Source organism: Procambarus clarkii, chromosome 76, assembly GCF_040958095.1.
Source record: "Procambarus clarkii isolate CNS0578487 chromosome 76, FALCON_Pclarkii_2.0, whole genome shotgun sequence".
Classification (NCBI taxonomy): Eukaryota; Metazoa; Arthropoda; class Malacostraca; order Decapoda; family Cambaridae; genus Procambarus; species Procambarus clarkii.
Genome location: NC_091225.1, coordinates 11,655,684 through 11,683,439, shown reverse-complemented (window position 1 = coordinate 11,683,439; position 27,756 = coordinate 11,655,684). Strand labels below are relative to the sequence as shown.

Sequence of the window (27,756 nt, the reverse complement as noted above, 5' to 3'; positions counted from 1 at the left end):
CCAGGACAATATGCAACTGAAAACTCACACCCCAGAAGTGACTCGAACCCATACTCCCAGGAGCCACGCAACTGGTATGTACAAGACGCCTTAATCCACTTGACATCACGACCGGACATAATGAGGTGATAGCCGAGGCTATTTGAACCTCAAATTTATTTGGTAAAATGCTATGCCCAAGATTACTATCCGAGTGCCGGCGGTGGGGTGGTTCAAATAGCCTCGGCTATCACCTCATTATGTCCGGTCGTGATGGTCAAGTGGATTAAGGCGTCTTGTACATACCAGTTGCGTGGCTCCTGGGAGTATGGGTTCGAGTCACTTCTGGGGTGTGAGTTTTCAGTTGCATATTGTCCTGGGGACCATTCAGGCTTGTTCGCATTTGTGTTCCTCACGTGTGCCCCAAAGAATGAGGTGATTTGGTAAAATGCTATGCCCAAGATTACTATCCGAGTGCCGGCGGTGGGGTGGTTCAAATAGCCTCGGCTATCACCTCATTATGTCCGGTCGTGATGGTCAAGTGGATTAAGGCGTCTTGTACATACCAGTTGCGTGGCTCCTGGGAGTATGGGTTCGAGTCACTTCTGGGGTGTGAGTTTTCAGTTATATATATATATATATATATTGTGTATTAATTTTAGGTGCTAACCTCTAGTAGAGGTAGGATTACAGCCTAGTGAGTGCAGGAATTTTACCCTAGGCTACCATCAGTACTTGTTCAGCATTATGAGCAACCCAAGTACAAGCCCCACAAGGCTTTATCATCTAGTCAATATGAATAATGCTGGCAACGAGAAAACTGTCATACATCTTGTACTACAATTGCTGGATTTACCTCAACCTGATCAGACTGCTGACTCATTACAATCCTTCAGCATGGAGTTTGAGTCACTACTAAGAACATTCAGTCTTAAGGTTGATATAACTACTAGTGAATGGATGACCAAAGTAGTCCTTCAACGAAAATTGTCCAGCGTTTTTCTAGATGAATTATATGCACATCAACATACCATCCTGACAGTACAGGACATCACTGGAGGTTTTACATTCCATCATAAACAAACGACGAGTAAATGTGGAAGTTTAAGCCTCATACAAGCCTTCAGAAGTAGAAAATAAGAGTCAATTAAAGGGTAAAACAACTACCCCAAAAAACAGTCAATTACACTCACACCAAGTTGCAGAAAATCTGACAATGCAGCAGCATCCTCCAAGCCTACTGTTACTACTTCACCCAAACCGGTAACTTCCAAACGTGCAGTAGGCTGGGGGACATGTATGTTCTGCAAAAAGAAACATTCAACATACTGTTGTGCTAATTATCCAACCAGAGACACTCGTATTAAGCGACTCCAGGAATTAGGGAGATGTGCAAGGTGTCTCAAGTCACACAACATACTATTGTGATACCCAATTCAACACCTGCAACAGGTGTAGAAGAGGTAGGCACCATGCAGCACTGTGCAAATATACGAAATTAACGTATTCAAGACCCAAGGTGGAAGATAGCATTCCCACCACAGTACAGTACTGCATGGTGCAACAAACGAAGAGTGTCCAATCGGCAAAGTCTAACGGTAATACGACTTTGCCTACTGCCAAAATTACCATCCTGAATAAGACGGCCAAGGTCCATACCCGTGGGTTGTTTGACCAAGGGTCCCAGAGAACATATGTCACTAAAAAGTTGGCAGATGAACTACAATTAAGGCCTGTAGCCCAGACGTCATTCAACATCTCAGGGTTTGTAACAAATGCAGGACCTCAAGTCTACCAGGTGGTACAACCTTCAGTACGTTTAGGCAGGTACGTCTGTCGAGTACAAGCCATTGTGGTGGACAAAATACCAGTAGACCTACAAGTTCAAGGTCTGAGAGCAACAGCCAAATTCCTGAGAAATAGAGGAATAAAATTGGCAGATAATATTAAGTCTGATCACTTCACCGACTTCGGTCTCCTTGTAGGGACAGACTATTGCCATCGATTCATCGGTAGCCCTACTAAATATCAGGGCATAACCATGTTAAATTCTGCAGGAGGTAAATTACTCTCAGGCCCAATATCAAGCCTGAGGAGACCTATGGCTGCAGATAAATAATACCAGTAGAAATCTAAATTTGTCAGCTGATTATATTTCTCCAGTAGCAATATACTAAGGAGATTACAGCTGACAATAGTAACAGAGGTTGATGTTAATATCATCATTTTAAAGCTGAAGATGAGTTCATGAGCCTTCAGTGGCAAATCAGTGAACAGTAGCCTAAACAGCTACAAGTCACTGCGACCAATGTCACTGAACCCACTGCAGTCTCAGAACCAATCTTTACTTTAATGATGGATTATTCAATCCTCTGAATCAGTTAACTAAATTAAACCCCAATAAATCTGACGACTGATTTGATACATTTATTATTTAATCAAGATGAATTCCATGGGCCTCAGTGTATATATATCAGTGACCAGTTACCTGAACAAGTGTCAAGTTATATCTAATGTCACTGATCTCACTGCAGTCCCTGAATCATACTTGACTGTAGTACTTGATCACATTCAGTCTTCTGGGTTAAATAATATGTAATTAGGCTTGAATTTTAGCCTTACAAGAGTTAACAGGGAAATGAAATCGCATTAGACTTCTTACTCCTGCAACTCGAGTACGGGACATCCGTCCTGTACGAACAGACGCACAAATGTGTGATTACTAACTACTAACATCAAATTAATCTAATAATTCGAAGGAGGAGTATCTGTGTTCGTCCGTTCTAAATAGGACTTCGACCCGTGAGCAGCCCCCCGGGGAACTATGTCGGAAAATCTGACACCATTTAATAATATTACATACAGGCAGATAATATTGCTGCCATTGTATACAAAAGTTACCCATAGAAAATGTAACTTGTGGAATTTTCCGTCTATAGAAAACGGGATATCATTGCCACATACTTTTATAAATTTGCCACCTATTATGGTGGGAATTATTCTTAAATACATTTGTCTTTGGATTTTACCATCATAAAACATCTCATTTTAATTAACTTAATTATTATTAGTATCAAATTAAGTAAATGTGACCCTTCTTTCACTTTCTGATATCTGGACAATGTAGGCCAGTAGCGTCAGTGGTGAGGGAGTGTTCAGCCATTGTTGTTTAAGACCAGAGGCGCACAGGGAGCAAATTCGGCTCCTGTTAATTTCTCTTGGACGAAGTGTTATGGAAACCAAAGGTCTTCCATCATCAACACGCTGTCATCAAATACAAGGAAAGTGTTCTGCTGAAACCCATTTATCTAATCATTTTTGGCCATTAATGTCAGTAGATAAGGGCTAACCGGTTAGAATGCGAACAGCCTCTTTAAAAAAGGTAATTAAGTCTTGGTCTTTATGATTCATTATACAGTGTTTTCTCTGATATAGCTGTCATATATTAGGATTCTGGCTTCATAGCTAGTGCCCTTTTGACAGGTCAAGAAGAGGAAGCAAGCTTTGTGAATCAGTTACTGGGTGATGGAAGCTGCCTCACAGGATAATTTGGTGTCTACATCCTAGTTATACCTGGTGGACTAAGCCTGCTGTATAATAAGATAAGGAACCTCTTCAATGTATACTAATATATGTAGTTTAATACTGTAGTTTGATTGGCTGCATATATATAAATTCAATATAAACCCCCCTAATGTGTAGTGGATCGATTTGTGAGATTATTGCAGAAATACAGTCCACTTAACATCATACAAATTGCTATTGGAATATATAAATTAATGTAAATATAAATTCTATATAAATTCATATAAATTAAATATAAATCTCACAGGTCAGTTCCCACAATATGCACACCAATCCAAAGCTCATACCAAGACAACACATCCTTTGGTCACTGTTGTTTAATTTATCTTTCACCCGCGCATATGCTGGCTCACGAGGGTACTTGTAAAGTACATCAAGCCCTCAAGTTTTATTCAGAAGACAGGAAAATCACATTCAGTAACTACGGTCGTGGCCACGGTTCTAACCACGTGTGTTTCTATGACTTTGAATGCATATTAGGTTCTTCTAACACTAAAGCCATGATTTAAGTCACATCATAATGCAGTGGCATATGCTTACATCATTGACAGGCAGATGAACATTGTCAAACAAGGATACCTATTTGGGTAAAGACGCTTCTTAATGGTTCACTGGGAAGAATTGCTAAAGATCACATTGATAGTGGGAAGCCTACCACCTTCACACTGGCTGTGCTGGAGGAGGGGTAAATGATGCACCTATCCCTGAACTGTTAAAGGGTAAACAAGCATTCTGTTATGATTACTTATTGTCCATGAGTGTACTAGACAAACCACGTCTTCCTTCTCGTGACAAGTTTTACAACATGTTATAAAACGAAGAGGGAACAGAAGAAGATTATGAGCAAACTTCAGAATTTTTTTTATCTGGCCCAGTGTCGTAACATCAGGGAATATCTTGTTCGATCTGAAAGTAGACACCGGGTTATTGACTCGTGTGTTCACAGGCTGGCGGGATACCTTGCTTGCCCTCTACAAGTTAAACATTTCCCACTACATTTCTCTTCCCCAATTCACCTGGGATGCTTTCTTGCTCAAATTTAAAATAGAACTCGATGTAGTGTGAGATGCTCTGTTATTTGAATTACTCTGCCGAAATCTCCGTGGGGGGTTCACGAGTGTAACAACACAGTACACAAATGTGGAGAACCAAAGCACAGGATTGCATCCGCGTGATGATAGTAGTTACATTATCTACTTAAACTTTAATAGCCCGCATGGAGCGTGAATGACTGAGCTGCTCCCTCGTGGTAGGATACGGAAGCTGACACACAATGAGCATGACATGCTAGAGACGGGGTTAGAGAATATCGTGTGTGACGGACCAAAAGGGTACTGGGTGTTTGTTGTGTGATACAAAGGGCATAGCTCCCGAGGTAGCAACATTCACCGAGGAGCTACCCTTAGTTCTTTCTCTTGCAGATATTACAGATCATCAGATCTCACCTTCTAAGTCCAACTCCATCACTAGCATATGGTCATCCTGACATCACAATTAATGCTGATGATGAGATGAACGTAGAAGAGGTAGGGGATGAGGATGAGGAAGAAGTCCGTGGTGTAGTGGTAAGACACTCGCCTGGCGTTCCGCGAGCGCTATGTCATGGGTTCGTATCCTGGCCGGGGAGGATTTACTGGGCGCAATTCCTTAACTGTAGCCATTGTTTAACGCAACAGTAAAATGTGTACTTGGATGAATAAACGATTCTTCGCAGCAGGGGATCGTACTCCAGGGACCATATGATTAAGGACTTGCCCGAAACGCTACGCGTACTAGTGGCTGTACAAGAATGTAACAACTCTTGTATATATCTCAAAAAAAAAAAAAAAAAAAAAAAAAAGTAATAGAAGTGGTGCAACCCCGTGAGCGTGCACTAAGACTTTATCCCATATTCCTTACTTGGAGTAGGAGAGATGCTATACCACAAAGACTGTTTCATCCCCGCTAGACTTCAGTGTTACACTTTGAACAAATTAGATAAATTAGTATATAGGTTTAATAATGCAAATTTGGGGGTAGTATGTACTAAGATTGAGTATGATATAATACATTAAATGGATGATGTAATGAAGTAGGATTAATTTGATGCTAATTATGTTTATTGATGAAATTTGATGATAATGAGTTCTAAGACAGATTTTATGATACTATATATATTTTATGCAAATAAAAGACCTGTAAATTAATATTAAAGTCTGTATAAATACTATTCCTCATTCCGTTGTTTTAGCAGTCTTCAACGTTCATTAATCATGGACAGTTCCTATGATATAATCTGCGAGGAACAACTCGATATAATCCAGGAACCATCACTGGTTATTATATCAGATTATTAAAACAGTTTAAAGTCCTTATGTAGTAAACATGTAAAGAAGTATCATCACAAGTTCTCCTCTATAACTTGTATGTGGTGGAGGTTACCACATAACCTCCACCAACATACACCAACCAATCAACATCATGGAGGTTACCAGGCTGAATTAAGGATCGACCAACAAATTAAATGGAAATTGATCGATCTTTCTACCGTTATTGATCCATTAGAAAAGAGTGGATAAGGATTCACACATCTTAGTGATCTATGATGATCTTTTTACTGAGAGTGCCAATTCTAAAATAGTATCGGACATGTTCAATAAAGGCAGACATCATAATGTCTCAGTTATATTAAACACTCAAAATACAAATTTTCCTAATAAATATTCGAGGAAAATCAGTTTAAACGCTTCTCATTTCATATTAGTTAAATCGAGAGGCCTCTCACAGAATGAAACCTTAGGTAGACAAATATTTGGGAAATGGGATTCGATGAAACTTGTGGAGTTATATAAGAAAGTCATTAGCAATCCTTATGGGTATTTGTTAGTGGATCTGAGCTCGAACACGCCCTCTCACTCTATCATTACGTGGAAATGTTGTTCATGAGCTATCCTATGAGACAGTTTACCAATGGTGAGCAAGAAAGATACACTAGATCGAGTTAATAATGACATCATTTACAGGTGGGTTAGTGGGTATTCAAAGGTTCTATAATACAGCTAAATTAATTAACCATACTATATCCAAGGGCGATGTATGGGATTATCTGATATCTTCCAGTGCGTACACTCAACATTATTCACACCTGCGTAAATTCGCAAGGCGTCGAGTATTAAGTCCTAAACTGTGAATATTTCAGGCTATAGACCAGGCCGAGATGAGTATGCTGACAAAACATAATGACGGGGTAAAATATCTACTCGTATGTGTAGACGTATTCTCTAGGTATGCTCAAGTTATACCATTTATCTAGCAAGGATGAAAAAGGTACAAGTAAATCACTAGTTTTAATTCTAGAAACACCACAATCACAGGGAATACGTAAAATTAATTCTGATCAGGTGAGGAATTTTATAATGTACCCATGAAGAGGATGTTAACTTTGAAAAATGTTAAGTTATATAGTGTGTTTTCTCAGGAGACCAAAGCCTCAATTTCTGAGAGGTTCATACATGCTTTAAAAGGTCAACTTTACAAGTACATGACTGCATGCAACACTTTAAACTATATGCAAGCTCTCTCTTATATAGTGAAAACTTATAATATATCCCCCATAGAGGATTGAAAGGAAAGACATCTGTAGAGGTTCACCCATTAAATACAGCTAGAGAGATAGCTTTCAATTTAACTTACTGTATAAAACACAGAGCAAAACAAGAAGAGGTATCATTTTGCGGTTGGATATTGGTGATACTGTACGAATTACACTATCAGATCGCATTTCCAAGTTTACGAAAGGCTTTAAAAACAGAACATGCGAGAGATCTTAACTGTCACACAAACTGATCAGAGTCCACACATCCCATTATACTTTCTGAAAGATTTAAATGGGAAGGAAATTGATGGTGGGTTCTATAACGAGGAATTAACACTTACCTCTTACCTTTAATATTGAAAAGGTACTGCACAAATGCAAAGTAGATGAAAACTACATTATAAAGTTAAATACGCGGGCTATGATCAGTCATTCGGTCAGTGGATCGATGCTGATGACATATTACATTTATAATGAAGAAATTCTTAATTCATAAATACAAGGAGTTGATCCAGTTATTATCAAAACTTCAGTATTCTGCAAGAAAAAACTGATTGAAAAATGGAAGAAACTGCATGTAAATTGTTTATCTGAAATTTATAATAATTTTTAAAACATAAATTACCTGTGTTCGACAAGGTGGTTATGAAGTTGAAAAAATACAAAGTACTTATTCACTCATTAGTGTGCAAAAAGCCTTCCATAACAACTAAGAAACTGATATTAACTAGTAAATGAGTAGGGAGCTTTTCATTTATTACCCTGCCTATTGCCGCTAGTTTGATTACTCGCTTGTTTGCCAAGTGAAAATGAAAGAGTTATCTTGTCCCACGTAAAATAATGGAACGGGGGAATCCTACACGTACTCCTGCCTATCAACCAGTAAAGATCGCATCTATAAAGACTAATCCTTCTATAAAACATTTAATAGAATTGATTTTGAAAGTAAAAAATTGTGAATATGCTCGTTCACTGTTAAATCATTTTGATGAGAGCAGTGTTGTTGAATGGGATCTGAATGGAAATTTAATAGCTTTGGTTACTGGGATTCATATAATCAGTAATGCTATTCATAAAATGAAGGTACAAAAATCTGTATTTTTGCCGGATAAATTTCTAGTGGTCCAACTGTTTTCACCTTATCAACTCCACAAGATTTAATCCGCAATGATACTGCGAGGAAGCCTAGTGTTTGACGTAACTTCAGTTAAGAGACAGCAGAATGTGAAGATTCAACCTCCGACTAAATGGAAGACTTCCTGGTTCGCATATTAATGGTGAGTATAAATAAATATGTGTAATATGTGAAGTAGGCAATAAGACGTCCAAGAAGAAGAGGTGATGGATGCACACGTCATTTACACTACCAGTGTTTCAGATGCGAATCTTTTCCTCATCAATGTTCCTGGATCTTTCAAAACTCTATTATTTAATCATTTACAATTACATCCAATGACAGGGTATGAAATATGTCTGCAGAAATTACTCCTTCCTGCGTCTCATTATGTTATTAAGAATAATAATTCTGAGTCGTATATCCGTGTAGGACTTACATGCAACAATGGTACAGGGATGACCTAACATTATTCAAAGTTTTTATTACCATCAAACATTTCAGCGGGAATTTTAAAAGAAATCAATCATGCGATTAATGTGGGAATTGTAAGTATATTTTCAAATAATAAACCGAGATTTATAGGTAAGGCACTTAAAGAGTATAACCCAAAATACGAAAAGACCTTTGCTTTGCTTTGATGTCCAAAGAGCTTGGAAAGGATGTGGGAGGAAGAAGGATGGGGCGATGAAATTCTTGGAAGAGGATTTGGATGTGGAGAGAGGAGGCTTGAAAGTTCGGTGGCCCGTCCACCTTGGATTGGAGATGTTTTTTCAGTCAAAGCCTGTAGCTTAAGTTCTTCTTGGGCGGCAGGAGGCTAGTGGTGGGGCAGGGTGATGTCGTCCTGGTTCACTTGAGGTGGTCTGTCTGGCTTGGAGGAGGCGTCTTCCTTATTGAGATGGTGAGAGGTAAGTTCACTGTTGCTTGGTGGTGTCTCGGCCAGGAGGTATTCGCATGTACTTCCCGAATGTTAGCGGTGGTATTGGTATTCCTGCCGGGTCTTCATCTTCTTCCAGGAAGGTCACTTGTCCCCTCTTGAAGTCGAATTTAGGGTCGATGTATGCACTCTCCAGAGCGCAGAGGTCTACATAGCGTTCCACGGTCTCGTGGTGGACAAACACACGGTAAGGGATGGTGGTCTTGAGCTGGTTCATGATCCTGTTGCATTCTAAGGCAATGACCATTCTTGTGCTTCGATTGCCGTTGAAAGTGCCACCGTGATTGAGGTAAAGTCCAAAGCAGGGCACTTTCTTGCTTGATTTGCTTGGGTTTAGGTCGAAGTCTGGCTTTATTAAGTACGATTCATCCTCTAATCAAAAACAGTTTAATTCTAAATTTAGTGAGGAGAATATTTCCTCTGACACGGGTTATAGTAATGTATGTAGAGTTTCATTATCATTCGGCTCTGATTCAGGAAAGTATTAGGTGTAGTTCCCGGTAGTGAATATGATATATTTCTAAAGAGAGAAAACGCCTTGAGTATAAATAAATGACACGTCTCTCTTTCCTCCACAACCTAGAGGAGGGGTTGATATTCTCTGTGTTTATTATGGCAAGATCTCTTCTATGAGATATGGCAACCAGTCTGTTAATAGACTGGATGTAATCTCCCTAAATGGAAGCGACAATAGCAACACTAAGAAGCTTTACATACAGCTTAATACCAATATTATAGATGGGGTTAGTAATACTATTAGAGACCAAGATGGTAACCCTATACATTTTGATGAACGCGGATGTACCATAGCGGTGTTACATGTACGCCCTGTTGCAAGTCGTATATAGTACCAAGTACGAGCTTTCTACTCCTCATTATTCCGAAACAAGTATAGAAATGCGTGTCAACTTTATTCCACTCTCTGTTGACGAATTTTTAATTCTGCTAACCCCTCCTAGAGGAGGTGATACAGATGATATACTGTACAGATTTCCAATAGTACTAGATGGTACACCTGCGGTGAGGGTATACTAAACTTTTTAAGTGGGCTAGCGTGTCGATCAGCTCCCTTTATAACGAGAACATTAGCACCAGCTGCGCTAAGCTTAGGGGCAGAATGTGCTACATGACATTAATAATGACAAACTTTCAAACAGTCACTTAAGAAACGAGAAGTTGAATCAGTGAAAGGAGTGGGGAAACATATTATGGAAGGAAGAGTGCAGAAGAAAAATAAGAAGAAGAATTTAGTAAATATTCAAACATTTACCTGAAGCGAAATATAATGACGTTGTTGTGAAATCTTCTACCTTGAGCAGTACATTTTAAAGCGAGAAAATGCGTTGGGGTTATAATGCTCTGGAACTTCAGGTCCCATTAGAACATTATACAGCAGCTGCTATCGAAGCTTTTCCTAAAGTGCTTTCTCTGTAATTAGTGGAAACAACTATAGCTAGTCGACAAACAGTGGATAAATTACCTGTGAATTCAAGCATACTCACACCTACGTGGAATTCATCATAAAGGGGTAAACGGTCAGTTGGTGTGCCTGTTATCGATCGCTTTGGAGTTCTCTATTAATTTGACTGAAGAAGACGGAACTACCCCCTATAGTAAGTAATTATTAAAGAAGGCACCAATCCGGGAAGGCAATGTAGCACCATCAAATGTGCGGAATAATCAGAGGGCGGTAAATATAACTGAGAATGCCAATATGAGAAAACAGAAACGCAAAAGGCGAACGATATCAAAAGTATCCGTTTAACCAAGAATTCTATTGAGGGGACAAGTGACCATGGGAGGAGGGGGGTGATAAGGAATAACTTTATGGGAGATGGGTCAAGTGCGGATTGCTTCCATAGCGGCAGCGTCTGCATGCTCATTTGAAGAGACACCAATATGGCTGGGAACCCAGCAAAACTCCACTGTCTTAAATCTGCTGGAGATAAGAAACAGGCCAATGTTGAATCTCGACTACCACCGGATGGACTGGATTAAAAGACTCCAGAGCCATGAGGGCACTACGACAGTCAACTACAACCACAAAGGAAGATTGACAGCGAGAAAGCAGGAGACGAAGTGCATAGAGAATAGAGTAAAGTTCTGCCGTGAAGGTTCTAGTCTCTGGAGGCAGACGACACATATAGGTGTGGTCAGGAAAAACAACAGTGTAGCCTACACTGTCTGCAGACTTAGACCCATCGGCTGAAGATGGAAACCGAGCAGGAATGTGAAGAAAAATGTTCAAGGAAAAGGCAGTTCAGAACTGTAGGAGGGGTAAAAGCTTTTGTGATGTGGGTCGGGAATTTGCAATATTGAGGAAGGGGGACCCTCCATGGGGGTAAGGATGGTACAACATGAGGAGAAATATTAGTAATACTAACCGAAAGAGAATGTTGCAGGCGAGATAACCGGTCAGCAAGAGGGAGGTGATGAAGGGGAACAGGAACGACAGGAGAGGGAGAAGTCAAAGCACGACACAGGCGAGAGTGAGAGTGTTGTAAGGACCGTGCAAGATAGCGAAGACAGTAGCGACCTCGGCGGTCCTGGAGAGACAGGAAGCAAGTGTCAACATACAAGCTGAGGGTAGGAGTCGAACGAGAGGCACCAGAGCTGAGGCGAAACCCAGTATGGTGCAAAGGATCAAGATGGCAAAGAGTAGGAGGAGAAGCAGAGGAGTAAGCAGGGCAAATATAAACGAGTTTAGACAGTACAAGAGAGGAATGCAAAGAGAGGTGCGTGCGCCTATCCGCTTCCCAAGAAGTATGGGACAAAACCTTAAGTTGGTTAAGGGCCTTAGAGCATTAAACTTGGAGGTAAGAGATATGGGGTAGACCAAGACAAACGAGTGTCAAAGAATAACCCCAAAAGCTTCGCAGAATCTTTGTACTCAAGGGATGACCATAAAGCAACAAAGAGGGACGAAGAACGACACACTTCCGAGTAAAAGTCATGGCACAAGTCTTAGACGCAGAGAACTTGAAGCCATGATTGAAGCAGCTAAAAGTGTGTCGATTGTGGATGGTTTATCACAAACATTATTCAAATCTGCTATTGTGTATTTTAATGAGACAGTAGTAGAAAGCAGCTCCTTATTCTCCTTCTGGTCATACATAAAACTATTATTTAAAATTTCTGGATGTAAAGTCACGTGCTATGATAAACTTTGGAATTTTTTTAATCGAGTTGATCCTAGTCAAATTGAAGCAGCATATTTCACTAATGCAAAGACGGATCAGAAGTAGCAGATTGCCGGATATGAAAACGAGTAGAGTAAACACATGCTTTAAACTAATGTTAGATTCACCTGTTAGTGAATACATATTGGACACTGTAGACTTCAGAGTGCACCTCGAACTACAACCGGTTAAGTGGGTTGTACTTAGCAATAATGAACAAGCCAATTTTTAAATATAATATGTGGATTGATAGGGTGGTGCCCTATCCTGAGGGGGGGGGGGGGGTAATAGCAGTTAATAAGGCAATGGTGCAGAAGAACTCCCCGATCACATATACCTTCAATATAACTATATATAAAACTTACATACTGGGTACCAGTCAGTATTCCACAAATTTGGACCAGCCATGGGGTACAGTGATACCAGAACATCTATATATGGTGATCCTTGATATGGAAGCAGTGTCTGGGGCGTATCATTGTAACCTGCTTTAGTTGGAAAACCATGACTTAAGTAAAGTATTAATATATATCCCAGAATATTACTAATATCATTAATATAGCGCGTGACTTCCCTCATAATTGTGTTAAATTATATTATACGGCATTGCAAGCGTTAGGGTTTGATAATGAAAATGTATTGACTTACGATAGATATGTGAAAGGTAGAACGATATTGGCTTTTAATTTACAAGAGGAGGATATAGATGGCACGATTCCACTTTAAAAGACGAGTTATTTGCGATACGCGTGGATACATATTATTATAAACTGTTTGGAAATAAACGGAGCAATTAGGAGTAATTTAGGAGGAAAGGTGGAATATTTGGGTTATTTCCTAATGAATTATGTAAGGAATATTTTGAAAGGGGCTCATAGAAGATCTGCGGCATTTATAATGAATACACTGGAGTCAGGATCAACTAATAAAATGGGGCCATTGGATAACTTTCTATGTTCATAATAAACCAAAGGATCTAACAAAGATAGTTATTCTAGACAGTTAAGCCAATCCTAGAATAGAATCATATTCAAAATAATTTTAAGAGTTTATGTCTTACTTCCTAGATTACGAGTTATATATTAAAAAGAATAGAATACAAAGCCTGAGCAGTTTCTTTTGTGGGAACTTTGCTTTTTATTTTGTACTTTATCTATCGTGTTTGAACCTTCAGGAAGCTTTACAGAACTTTGGTGAAACATATAAATATGGGCGATATAGTGAGAATGACGCTAAATTGTTGAGATTTACCAATGCACAAATAAAAATGACAGCATGCAAGCAAACCTTCCGCTTAAAGTTGAAAACTGCGAGTAATTATGTGAAGAAAACTGACAAACCAGATGCATTGGTAAGTAATGCTTGTGTTACGATTGATAATATTAATGTTAATCTGAAATGATGAGGTAAAACAGTTATTATTAATTTTCATTCTCAACAAACTTATAACTGGATCTTTCTTCTATAGGCGAGTTTCTACAGCAGCAGGACTACCCAGTTAATCTCGATAATGAGGAGAGTGATCTGGACACGAGCGTTAAAATGATAAATTTACGTTGGGAAGATTTGAACAAAACTCTTTAATACTGTAAACTACTTAATTCTATGTAAGCAGAATGATTATCCGTTAGATAAAATGACTTAAATGATAATGAAATGTCTATAATTTTCCATTAAGTTTAAATTTTACTAATATGTGAAGAATAATTTCTATGAGGGGTGTAAGGACACCCAAAGTATGTGAGCCGGTGAATGGCCACCGGGCAGCGCTGGTTGGGTGAGGAAGGTGGGCGGAGCCTAGCAGTGTATCAATCGGAGCGCGCGTGCCCCAGTAAGGGCAGGTGCTTGACCCAACTACCAACCAGGTATTGATGGTGGGGCCGGGGCTTAGCGACATATTGATATGGGGGAGGGCACGGGCGCCGACCCTATGCCTACAGGCACAGTTATATCCGGGTGTTGTATTTAATGGTTGTGTGTGAAGGAGAGATCCAGCTGGAGTATCATTTACTTTGTTTGTTGGATGTGATCTACCCCAGTGATGATACAGATAAAGGGGAATCCTTACTGTTAGATCATAGTGAAGTGACATGTCGGGATTGTAGGATGAGTACGTTAAGACTCATTTTGTTCACTCTTTTTACTAAAACTAATTTTATTTAACCTATCTATTTACTCTTTCGTTATATATAAACTGTTTCTACTCCCTCCTTCCCACTTTTTTTTTTCTCTCTCTCATTTTTCTCTATTCTTAATGTTGAACATTTTACTTCAACTATCTTTACCTACTACTAAACCCATAAGGATCCACCTACCCCCCTATACACTTCCACTTTTTCAGTGAACGATCCTTTTGTCATTTATTTTTTTTATACACACTATTTTTTATACTTGTCCACTTCATTTTGATTTCACCTTTTCAGAAGGCAGAAAGAACAATTAAACCAAGAGAGGTTGACAGCCATTCATGAGAGCATAGCTATAAAGGACGAATGTGACTGTCCCTTCACCAAACAAGAACTAATCAGAGCCAAAAAAGGTGGTAAGGACACTGCACCAGGTGCTGATAACATTACATAGTGGTCGCACATGCAGGTCCTGCTGGAGAACAAGGGATATTGGACGTTATCAATGCATCTTGGAAGCAAGGCAAAATGCCGACCTCTTGGAAGAAAGCAGACATCATACCGACTTCTAAGCCGAAAGAACCTGGCAATTACAGACCCATTTCATTAACATCATGCATTAGTAAAACTGCAGAACGGATGGTCTTAAATAGTCTACTGTGGAAGACTGGAGACCTTCATAAACACATATTTGGCTTCACTAGAGGAGTAGGTACTGCCAACTGCATAGCAACATTACTAGGAACAGTTAACTCAGGTCCAGCTATAGTGATCTTCCTTGATCTAGAAAAAGCATTTGAACTTACAAGCCCGCAACCAATTTTACACACTTTAGTTAAAAAAGGTGTAAAGGGAAATATGCTAGCATGGATTCAAGATTACCTAAGTCCCAGGTATGCCAGAGTAAAGTTGCAAGGACATGTGTCGGACTACCACTTGCATGAGAATGGGACTCCACAAGGAGTCCTCAGTCCTGGTCTTTTTAACATCCTTATGGGAAAACCTTGTTACCATGGCATTTGCAGAAGGGTTTAAATTTCTAAGCTATGCTGATGATATAGCATTAGTCATTACAGGTACTTCACTTCTAAATAAAGCACAAGGTGCATTAGATAAAGTAACATCTGAATGCAGCATTTTAGGGCTAAAAATATCTGCACTGAAGTCAAAGGCAATGAGACCAGGCGGCAACACTCCTGACAGACACCTACACATTCAAGACATTAACCTTCAGTGGGTTACACAATATCAATATCTCGGAGTGTGGATAGATTCTAAAATGACATTCAACAAGCAAATTCAATATCTGAAGGAGAAAGCAAAATCACGACTAAATATAATGAGAGCAATCACAGGGCCCCGTCTAGGAGCGGGACACAAAGTGCTAAGAATGTTTTACATACACGCCGTTCGTTCCCTAGTTGATTATGCAGCGCCTGCCTTATTCACTCTTTCTCCTAGTCAGTAGGCAAACGTTGAGGTTATTCAAAATGATGCATTGCGAGTCATAACAGGAGCTCCCAGATGGACTAAAATACTGAACCAAAGACTAGAAACCAAGCTAACGTCGATTGAAATAAGGGTAAAAGGGATTGCTGCGTGCATGCTGACCAAGATATTGACTAGACCTAGAATCAGTTCACTTAAAGATATAATCACTGGAGCAATAACTCTGGACAGAAGAGCCTCCAATAGCAACAGGTGGACCCATTGTGCGATAAACACCATTAATGCATTCGATATAACAACCACAATCACTGAAATGGGTGTCGACGAAATACATGCAGACTTTGTTACGCAAGCCCCATGGGAATCTCCTCCAGCTGACTAAGATTATGGTTCTTGAAGGAAGAAAGAACCAGACAAATCCTCATCTGCTACCACAGATGCATATAGAAGCAAACTTGGCATCCGACAGCTTCACATACTTCACAGATGGATCAGTAGACTAGCAGGGACAAGAAACTGGAGCTGCAGTTAAAGCAGGAAACTCTGTAAATAGTTGGAGACTCTCAAATGGGTGTTCGACTTTACAAACAGAGATGCTAGCCATTCAAAAGGCTTCAGAATGTGCTCTTGCTGAACACCGACAACATATTATCACACATATAGATTTGAGAACTGCCATTAAAACCTTACAACAAGAACACATATGTGAAAACATCCATCTGATCACAAATGTCATAGCATTAATGCAAACACTCAAACGACAAGGCCGACGGGTACTTACCAACTGGGTGCCAAGTCATGTGGAAACAATAGGAAATGATATTGCAGACGAAGCTGCAAAACTTGCATTTAAGAGAAGAAATGTAGACATTTACATACCACAGAGTCTATCACAGATTAAGAAAGTAATTAGGAACAGAGCAATGCAGAAGATGTACAGTGACCACAACACAGAAGTTGCAGCATCAGGATCTGCAGGTTAATACAAGAATTCAACCAACTACGAACCACTTATGTTGATGAAAGGGAGCAGTAGAACAACAAAAGTACACTTACATCGCATCAGGCTTGGATACCCATGAGCATGGGAAATAGGCTTACAGGTTCTGGAAGATGAGAGGAAATGTCAACACTGTGGAGAAATGCCTGACAGACCACTGGAACATTATCTAACACAGTACACAGCTATAAGCCCACTAAGATTTCAACTTAGCTTCAACAGAGCAGTAGTAGTAAACACATAGGACAAAATCTTACTGAAGCGACCATACGAGTCATAAATACTCATACTACACCCAAATAAAACAAAAACAAGCAACACTTAGTGGGCCAGCCAGAGGCTTACGGCCCGCGCAGGAATATCCCTGCAAAAACAAAAAAAAAACCCTCACCTACTCCCCTCACCCCCTTGACACACCCATCTTCAGGGAACGATCGTTTTTTACATTTTCTTCATATCAAACATTTTCATACTTGTCCACCTCATTTTTCATTTTTTTCATCCTATTGCTACTTTTGCACCTTGCAACATTGCTTGCATTATCTTACACCACCTTTCATCCTCCCCGAGGACAACCACCGTCCTCTGCCATGTTGCATGCAGTCGTTGATGGAACAGTTGTAGTCCTATTTTTCCCTACTGTGTTGCACCAGCTGACACGCGGGAAGGGTGGGGAGTGTCAGGACACAGACGCCCCTGGTGTGTGAGGGTTGGGACACTTGACACACACGCCCCTGGTGTGTGTGTCAGAACACTTGACACACACGCCCCTGGTGAGTGTTGGGGCACTTGACACAGACGCCCCTGGTGTGTGAGGGTGTTGGGACACTTGACACAGACGCCCCTGGTGTGAGAGTGTCGGGACACTTGACACAGACGCCCCTGGTGTGAGAGTGTCGGGGCACTTGACACAGACGCCCCTGGTGTGAGAGTGTCGGGACACTTGACACAGACGCCCCTGGTGTGAGAGTGTCGGGACACTTGACACAGACGCCCCTGGTGTGAGAGTGTCGGGGCACTTGACACAGACGCCCCTGGTGTGTGAGTGTCGGGACACTTGACACAGACGCCCCTGGTGTGAGAGTGTCGGGGCACTTGACACAGACGCCCCTGGTGTGTGAGTGTTGGGACACTTGACACAGACGCCCCTGGTGTGTGTGTCAGAACACTTGACACAAACGCCCCTGGTGAGTGTCAGGACACTTGACACAGACGCCCCTGGTGTGTGAGTGTCGGGACACTTGACACAGACGCCCCTGGTGTGTGAGTGTCGGGACACTTGACACAGACGCCCCTGGTGTGTGAGTGTCGGGACACTTGACACAGACGCCCCTGGTGTGTGAGTGTCGGGACACTTGACACAGACGCCCCTGGTGTGTGAGTGTCGGGGCACTTGACACAGACGCCCCTGGTGTGTGAGGGTGTTGGGACACTTGACACAGACGCCCCTGGTGTGTGAGGGTGTTGGGACACTTGACACAGACGCCCCTGGTGTGTGAGGGTGTTGGGACACTTGACACAGACGTCCCTGGTGTGTGAGTGTCAGGACACTTGACACAGACGCCCCTGGTGCATGTGTCAGAACACTTGACACAAACGCCCCTGGTGTGAGAGTGTCGGGGCACTTGACACAGACGCCCCTGGTGTGTGAGTGTTGGGACACTTGACACAGACGTCCCTGGTGTGTGAGTGTCGGGACACTTGACACAGACGCCCCTGGTGTATGTGTCAGAACACTTGACACAAACGCCCCTAGTGTGAGAGTGTCGGGACACTTGACACAGACGCCCCTGGTGTGTGAGTGTTGGGGCACTTGACACAGACGCCCCTGGTATGTGTGTCAGAACACTTGACACAAACGCCCCTGGTGACTGTTGGGACACGTGACACAGAGGCCCCTGGTGTGTGTGTCAGAACACTTGACACAAACGCCCCTGGTGTGTGTGTCAGAACACTTGACACAAACGCCCCTGGTGTGAGTGTCGTGGCACTTGACACAGACGCCCCTGGTGTGTGAGTGTCAGGACACTTGACACAGACGCCCTTGGTGTGTGAGAGTGTCGGGGCACTTGACACAGACGCCCCTGGTGTGAGAGTGTCGGGACACTTGACACAGACGCCCCTGGTGTGTGAGTGTCGGGACACTTGACACAGACGCCCCTGGTGTGTGAGTGTCATGACACTTGACACAGACGCCCCTGGTGTGAGAGTGTCGGGACACTTGACACAGACGCCCCTGGTGTGTGAGTGTCGGGACACTTGACACAGACGCCCCTGGTGTGTGAGTGTCATGACACTTGACACAGACGCCCCTGGTGTGAGAGTGTCGGGACACTTGACACAGACGCCCCTGGTGTGTGAGTGTCGGGACACTTGACACAGACGCCCCTGGTGTGTGAGTGTCGTGGCACTTGACACAGACGCCCCTGGTGTGTGAGTGTCGTGGCACTTGACACAGACGCCCCTGGTGTGTGAGTGTCGTGGCACTTGACACAGACGCCCCTGGTGTGTGAGTGTCGGGACACTTGACACAGACGCCCCTGGTGTGAGAGTGTCGGGACACTTGACACAGACGCCCCTGGTGTGAGAGTGTCGTGGCACTTGACACAGACGCCCCTGGTGTGAGAGTGTCGGGGCACTTGACACAGACGCCCCTGGTGTGAGAGTGTCGGGGCACTTGACACAGACGCCCCTGGTGTGAGAGTGTCGGTACACTTGACACAGACGCCCCTGGTGTGAGTGTGTCGTGGCACTTGACACAGACGCCCCTGGTGTGTGAGTGTCGGGGCACTTGACACAGACGCCCCTGGTGTGTGAGTGTCGGGACACTTGACACAGACGCCCCTGGTGTGAGGGGCTCTCACATTCTGAGAAACAATTATGTACATAACTTGTACTTCAAAGCCTCTGTCATGACATATTTAGTCATGATAATGAGAAGCTGGAGACCAGCCAAGTATGTAAAGTGAAGACCTTCCTCACTACCTCCCTCACCACCACCTGGTAGCTGTTGAGGCCAGTGATCGGTGCAATGAAGTTGTGTGAGCCACCTGGCCCACCCTGGTGTTGCTGGGCTTGTGTGAGCCACCTGGCCCACCCTGGTGTTGCAGGGGTTGTGGGAGCCACCTGGTCCACCCTGGTGTTGCAGGGGTTGTGTGAGCCACCTGGCCCACCCTGGTGTTGCTGGGGTTGTGTGAGCCACCTGGCCCACCCTGGTGTTGCAGGGGTTGTGTGAGCCACCTGGCCCACCCTGGTGTTGCAGGGGTTGTGTGAGCCACCTGGCCCACCCTGGTGTTGCTGGGGTTGTGGGAGCCACCTGGTCCACCCTGGTGTTGCAGGGGTTGTGTGAACCACCTGGCCCACCCTGGTGTTGCTGGGGTTGTGTGAGCCACCTGGCCCACCCTGGTGTTGCAGGGGTTGTGTGAGCCACCTGGCCCACCCTGGTGTTGCTGGGGTTGTGTGAGCCACCTGGCCCACCCTGGTGTTGCTGGGGTTGTGTGAGCCACCTGGCCCACCCTGGTGTTGCTGGGGTTGTGTGGGCCACCTGGCCCACCCTGGTGTTGCTGGGGTTGTGGGAGCCACCTGGCCCACCCTGGTGTTGCTGGGATTGTGGGAGCCACCTGGCCCACCCTGGTGTTGCAGGGGTTGTGTGAGCCACCTGGCCCACCCTGGTGTTGCAGGGGTTGTGTGAGCCACCTGTCCCACCCTGGTGTTGCAGGGGTTGTGTGAGCCACCTGGCCCACCCTGGTGTTGCTGGGGTTGTGGGAGCCACCTGGCCCACCCTGGTGTTGCTGGGGTTGTGTGAGCCACCTGGCCCACCCTGGTGTTGCTGGGGTTGTGTGAGCCACCTGGCCCACCCTGGTGTTGCTGGGGTTGTGAGAGCCACCTGGCCCACCCTGGTGTTGCTGGGGTTGTGGGAGCCACCTGGCCCACCCTGGTGTTGCTGGGGTTGTGTGAGCCACCTGGCCCACCCTGGTGTTGCTGGGGTTGTGGGAGCCACCTGGCCCACCCTGGTGTTGCTGGGGTTGTGGGAGCCACCTGGCCCACCCTGGTGTTGCAGGGGTTGTGTGAGCCACCTGGCCCACCCTGGTGTTGCTGGGGTTGAGGGAGCCACCTGGCCCACCCTGGTGTTGCAGGGGTTGTGTGAGCCACCTGGCCCACCCTGGTGTTGCTGGGGTTGTGTGAGCCACCTGGCCCACCCTGGTGTTGCTGGGGTTGTGGGAGCCACCTGGCCCACCCTGGTGTTGCTGGGGTTGTGGGAGCCACCAGGCCCACCCTGGTGATACAGAGACATAACTAGACATAATAACACACCTCTAAGTCATCAGGAGTGAGGTCCCAGGAGGGCCGGATGGGCGTCTCCATCGTCACTTTCCCCCACACCAGAGACTTCTTCGGCTTCTTGGGCTTGGTCTTCTTGCCCAGAGCTGTCCTCATCCTGCCGGGGCACCCACACTATTAGTACCATACCCAGGGGCACCCACACTGTTAGTCACATACCCAGGGACACCCACACTGTTAGTACCATACCCAGGGACACCCACACTGTTAGTCACATACCCAGGGACACCCACACTGTTAGTACCATACCCAGGGACACCCACACTGTTAGTACCATACCCAGGGACACCCACACTGTTAGTACCATACCCAGGGACACCCACACTGTTAGTACCATACCCAGGGACACCCACACTGTTAGTACCATACCCAGGGGCACCCACACTGTTAGTACCATACCCAGGGGCACCCACACTGTTAGTACCATACCCAGGGGCACCCACACTGTTAGTACCATACCCAGGGGCACCCACACTGTTAGTACCATACCCAGGGGCACCCACACTGTTAGTACCATACCCAGGGGCACCCACACTGTTAGTACCATACCCAGGGGCACCCACACTGTTAGTACCATACCCAGGGGCACCCACACTGTTAGTACCATACCCAGGGGCACCCACACTGTTAGTCACATACCCAGGGGTTATATCCTGTGTAGTATACGTCACAATATATTGTCCTCGCTCTTTATTACTCTGAAAATATTAAAAAGATAATTACAAAACAGGTAATTACAAAATGCACAATATTGAGCGTCTTAATAAAGTTGCCATGCAGCCTCAAGCTGAACTTACCTGTGTGTCATTACACACCTTGTGTCCCCCACATGGTGTGTGTGGTGACTATGTGTGCCCCACATGGTGTGTGTGGTGACTATGTGTGCCCCACATGGTGTGTGTGGTGACTATGTGTGCCCCACATGGTGTGTGTGGTGACTATGTGTGCCCCACATGGTGTGTGTGGTGACTATGTGTGCCCCACATGGTGTGTGTGGTGACTATGTGTGCCCCACATGGTGTGTGTGGTGACTATGTGTGCCCCACATGGTGTGTGTGGTGACTATGTGTGCCCCACATGGTGTGTGTGGTGACTATGTGTGCCCCACATGGTGTGTGTGGTGACTATGTGTGCCCCACATGGTGTGTGTGGTGACTATGTGTGCCCCACATGGTGTGTGTGGTGACTATGTGTGCCCCACATGGTGTGTGTGGTGACTATGTGTGCCCCACATGGTGTGTGGTGACTATGTGTGCCCCACATGGTGTGTGTGGTGACTATGTGTGCCCCACATGGTGTGTGTGGTGACTATGTGTGCCCCACATGGTGTGTGTGGTGACTATGTGTGCCCCACATGGTGTGTGTGGTGACTATGTGTGCCCCACATGGTGTGTGTGGTGACTATGTGTGCCCCACATGGTGTGTGTGGTGACTATGTGTGCCCCACATGGTGTGTGTGGTGACTATGTGTGCCCCACATGGTGTGTGTGGTGACTATGTGTGCCCCACATGGTGTGTGTGGTGACTATGTGTGCCCCACATGGTGTGTGTGGTGACTATGTGTGCCCCACATGGTGTGTGTGGTGACTATGTGTGCCCCACATGGTGTGTGTGGTGACTATGTGTGCCCCACATGGTGTGTGTGGTGACTATGTGTGCCCCACATGGTGTGTGTGGTGACTATGTGTGCCCCACATGGTGTGTGTGGTGACTATGTGTGCCCCACATGGTGTGTGGTGACTATGTGTGCCCCACATGGTGTGTGTGGTGACTATGTGTGCCCCACATGGTGTGTGTGGTGACTATGTGTCCCCCACATGGTGTGTGTGGTGACTATGTGTGCCCCACATGGTGTGTGTGGTGACTATGTGTGGTGACTGTGTGTGCCCCACATGGTGTGTGTGGTGACTATGTGCCCCACATGGTGTGTGTGCCCCACATGGTGTGTGTGGTGACTGTGTGTGCCCCACATGGTGTGTGTGCCCCACATGGTGTGTGTGGTGACTGTGTGTCCCCCACATGGTGTGTGTGGTGACTATGTGCCCCACATGGTGTGTGTGGTGACTATGTGCCCCACATGGTGTGTGGTGACTATGTCCCCCACATGGTGTGTGTGGTGACCGTCCTGCTCCCACACACCACAGTGGGGCACCTTCCTGCTCCCACAAACACAACACAGTGGAGCACCTTCCTGCTCTCACACACCACAGTGGAGCACCTTCCTGCTCCCACACACACCACAGTGGAGCACCTTCCTGCTCCCACACACCACAGTGGGGCACCTTCCTGCTCCCACACACACACACCACAGTGGAGCACCTTCCTGCTCCCACACACCACAGTGGAGCACCTTCCTGCTCCCACACACCTCAGTGGGGCACCTTCCTGCTCCCACACACACCACAGTGGAGCACCTTCCTGCTCCCACACACCACAGTGGGGCACCTTCCTGCTCCCACACACACACACCACAGTGGAGCACCTTCCTGCTCCCACACACACACCACAGTGGAGCACCTTCCTGCTCCCACACACACACACCACAGTGGAGCACCTTCCTGCTCCCACACACACGACAGTGGAGCACCTTCCTGCTCCCACACACACCACAGTGGAGCACCTTCCTGCTCCCACACACACCACAGTGGGGCACCTTCCTGCTCCCACACACACCACAGTGGAGCACCTTCCTGCTCCCACACACACCACAGTGGGCACCTTCCTGCTCCCACACACACACACCACAGTGGAGCACCTTCCTGCTCCCACACACACACCACAGTGGGGCACCTTCCTGCTCCCACACACCACTGTGGAGCACCTTACTGCTCCCACACACACCACAGTGGGGCACCTTCCTGCTCCCACACACACCACAGTGGGGCACCTTCCTGCTCCCACACACCACAGTGGGGCACCTTCCTGCTCCCACACACACCACAGTGGGGCACCTTCCAGCTCCCACACACCACAGTGGGGCACCTTCCTGCTCCCACACACCACAGTGGGGCACCTTCCTGCTCCCACACACACACACCACAGTGGGGCACCTTCCTGCCCCCACACACCACAGTGGGGCACCTTCCTGCTCCCACACACCACAGTGGGGCACCTTCCTGCTCCCACACACCACAGTGGGGCACCTTCCTGCTCCCACACACCACAGTGGGGCACCTTCCTGCTCCCACACACCACAGTGGGGCACCTTCCTGCTCCCACACACCACAGTGGGGCACCTTCCTGCTCCCACACACACCACAGTGGAGCACCTTCCTGCACCCACACACCACAGTGGGGCACCTTCCTGCTCCCACACACACCACAGTGGAGCACCTTCCTGCTCCCACACACCACAGTGGAGCACCTTCCTGCTCCCACACACACACACCACAGTGGAGCACCTTCCTGCTCCCACACACACACACCACAGTGGAGCACCTTCCTGCTCCCACACACACACACCACAGTGGGGCACCTTCCTGCACAAACACACCACAGTGGGGCACCTTCCTGCTCTCACACACACCACAGTGGAGCACCTTCCTGCTCCCACACACACCACAGTGGAGCACCTTCCTGCTCCCACACACACCACAGTGGAGCACCTTCCTGCTCCCACACACACCACAGTGGAGCACCTTCCTGCTCCCACACACACACGACAGTGGAGCACCTTCCTGCTCCCCCACACCACAGTGGGGCACCTTCCTGCTCCCACACACACCACAGTGGAGCACCTTCCTGCTCCCACACACCACAGTGGAGCACCTTCCTGCTCCCACACACACCACAGTGGAGCACCTTCCTGCTCCCACACACACCACAGTGGAGCACCTTCCTGCTCCCACACACACCACAGTGGAGCACCTTCCTGCTCCCACACACACCACAGTGGGGCACCTTCCTGCTCCCACACACACCACAGTGGGGCACCTTCCTGCTCCCACACACACCACAGTGGGGCACCTTCCTGCTCCCACACACCACAGTGGGGCACCTTCCTGCTCCCACACACCACAGTGGGGCACCTTCCTGCTCCCACACACACCACAGTGGAGCACCTTCCTGCTCCCACACACACCACAGTGGGGCACCTTCCTGCTCCTACACACACCACAGTGGGGCACCTTCCTGCTCCCACACATACCACAGTGGGGCACCTTCCTGCTCCCACACACACCACAGTGGAGCACCTTCATGCTCCCACAAACACCACAGTGGGGCACCTTCATGCTCCCACACATACCACAGTGGGGCACCTTCCTGCTCCCACACACCACAGTGGGGCACCTTCCTGCTCCCACACACCACAGTGGGGCACCTTCCTGCTCCCACACACCACAGTGGGGCACCTTCCTGCTCCCACACACCACAGTGGGGCACCTTCCTGCTCCCACACACCACAGTGGGGCACCTTCATGCTCCCACACATACCACAGTGGGGCACCTTCCTGCTCCCACACACCACAGTGGGGCACCTTCCTGCTCCCACACACACCACAGTGGAGCACCTTCCTGCTCCCACACACACCACAGTGGAGCACCTTCCTGCTCCCACACACACACCACAGTGGGGCACCTTCCTGCTCCCACACACCACAGTGGAGCACCTTCCTGCTCCCACACACACCACAGTGGAGCACCTTCCTGCTCCCACACATACCACAGTGGGGCACCTTCCTGCTCCCACACACCACAGTGGGGCACCTTCCTGCTCCCACACACCACAGTGGGGCACCTTCCTGCTCCCACACACACCACAGTGGGGCACCTTCCTGCTCCCACACACACCACAGTGGGGCACCTTCCTGCTCCCACACACACCACAGTGGGGCACCTTCCTGCTCCCACACACACCACAGTGGGGCACCTTCCTGCTCCCACACACACCACAGTGGGGCACCTTCCTGCTCCCACACACACCACAGTGGGGCACCTTCCTGCTCCCACACACACCACAGTGGAGCACCTTCCTGCTCCCACACACCACAGTGGAGCACCTTCCTGCTCCCACACACCACTGTGGAGCACCTTCCTGCTCCCACACACACCACAGTGGGGCACCTTCCTGCTCCCACACACACCACAGTGGAGCACCTTCCTGCTCCCACACACCACAGTGGAGCACCTTCCTGCTCCCACACACCACTGTGGAGCACCTTCCTGCTCCCACACACACACCAGTGGGGCACCTTCCTGCTCCCACACACACCACAGTGGAGCACCTTCCTGCTCCCACACACACACCACAGTGGAGCACCTTCCTGCTCCCACACACACACCACAGTGGAGCACCTTCCTGCTCCCACACATACCACAGTGGGGCACCTTCCTGCTCCCACACACACACCACAGTGGAGCACCTTCCTGCTCCCACACACACCACAGTGGAGCACCTTACTGCTCCCACACACCACAGTGGAGCACCTTCCTGCTCCCACACACCACAGTGGAGCACCTTCCTGCTCCCACACACAACACAGTGGAGCACCTTCCTGCTCCCACACACACCACAGTGGGGCACCTTCCTGCTCCCACACATACCACAGTGGAGCACCTTCCTGCTCCCACACACCACAGTGGGGCACCTTCCTGCTCCCACACATACCACAGTGGAGCACCTTCCTGCTCCCACACATACCACAGTGGGGCACCTTCCTGGTCCCACACACCACAGTGGGGCACCTTCCTGCTCCCACACACACACACACCACAGTGGGGCACCTTCCTGCTCCCACACACACACACACACACCACAGTGGGGCACCTTCCTGCTCCCACACACCACAGTGGGGCACCTTCCTGCTCCCACACATACCACAGCGGAGCACCTTCCTGCTCCCACACACCACAGTGGAGCACCTTCCTGCTCCCACACACACCACAGTGGGGCACCTTCCTGCTCCTACACACACCACAGCGGAGCACCTTCCTGCTCCCACACACCACAGTGGAGCACCTTCCTGCTCCCACACACACCACAGTGGGGCACCTTCCTGCTCCTACACACACCACAGTGGGGCACCTTCCTGCTCCCACACACCACAGTGAGGCACCTTCCTGCTCCCACACACACCACAGTGGAGCACCTTCCTGCTCCCACACATACCACAGTGGGGCACCTTCCTGCTCCCACACACCACAGTGGGGCACCTTCCTGCTCCCACACACACCACAGTGGAGCACCTTCCTGCTCCCACACACACCACAGTGGAGCACCTTCCTGCTCCCACACACACACCACAGTGGGGCACCTTCCTGCTCCCACACACACCACAGTGGAGCACCTTCCTGCTCCCACACACACCACAGTGGAGCACCTTCCTGCTCCCACACATACCACAGTGGGGCACCTTCCTGCTCCCACACACACACCACAGTGAAGCACCTTCCTGCTCCCCCACACACACCACAGTGGAGCACCTTCCTGCTCCCCCACACACACCACAGTGGAGCACCTTCCTGCTCCCCC

General features: G+C 47.0%; 1 protein-coding gene across 1 annotated transcript in view; it reads right to left on the bottom strand.

Moving 5' to 3' along the window:
• LOC123771540 (dynein axonemal intermediate chain 1) overlaps window positions 1–27,756 on the bottom strand; it is a 312,924-nt gene that overhangs the window by 131,158 nt on the left and 154,010 nt on the right. Inside the window, exon 4 of the mRNA XM_069313626.1 lies at window positions 21,258–21,381. Within this exon, the coding sequence (XP_069169727.1) occupies window positions 21,258–21,381 (124 nt within the window). The remainder of the gene's footprint in view (window positions 1–21,257; window positions 21,382–27,756) is intronic.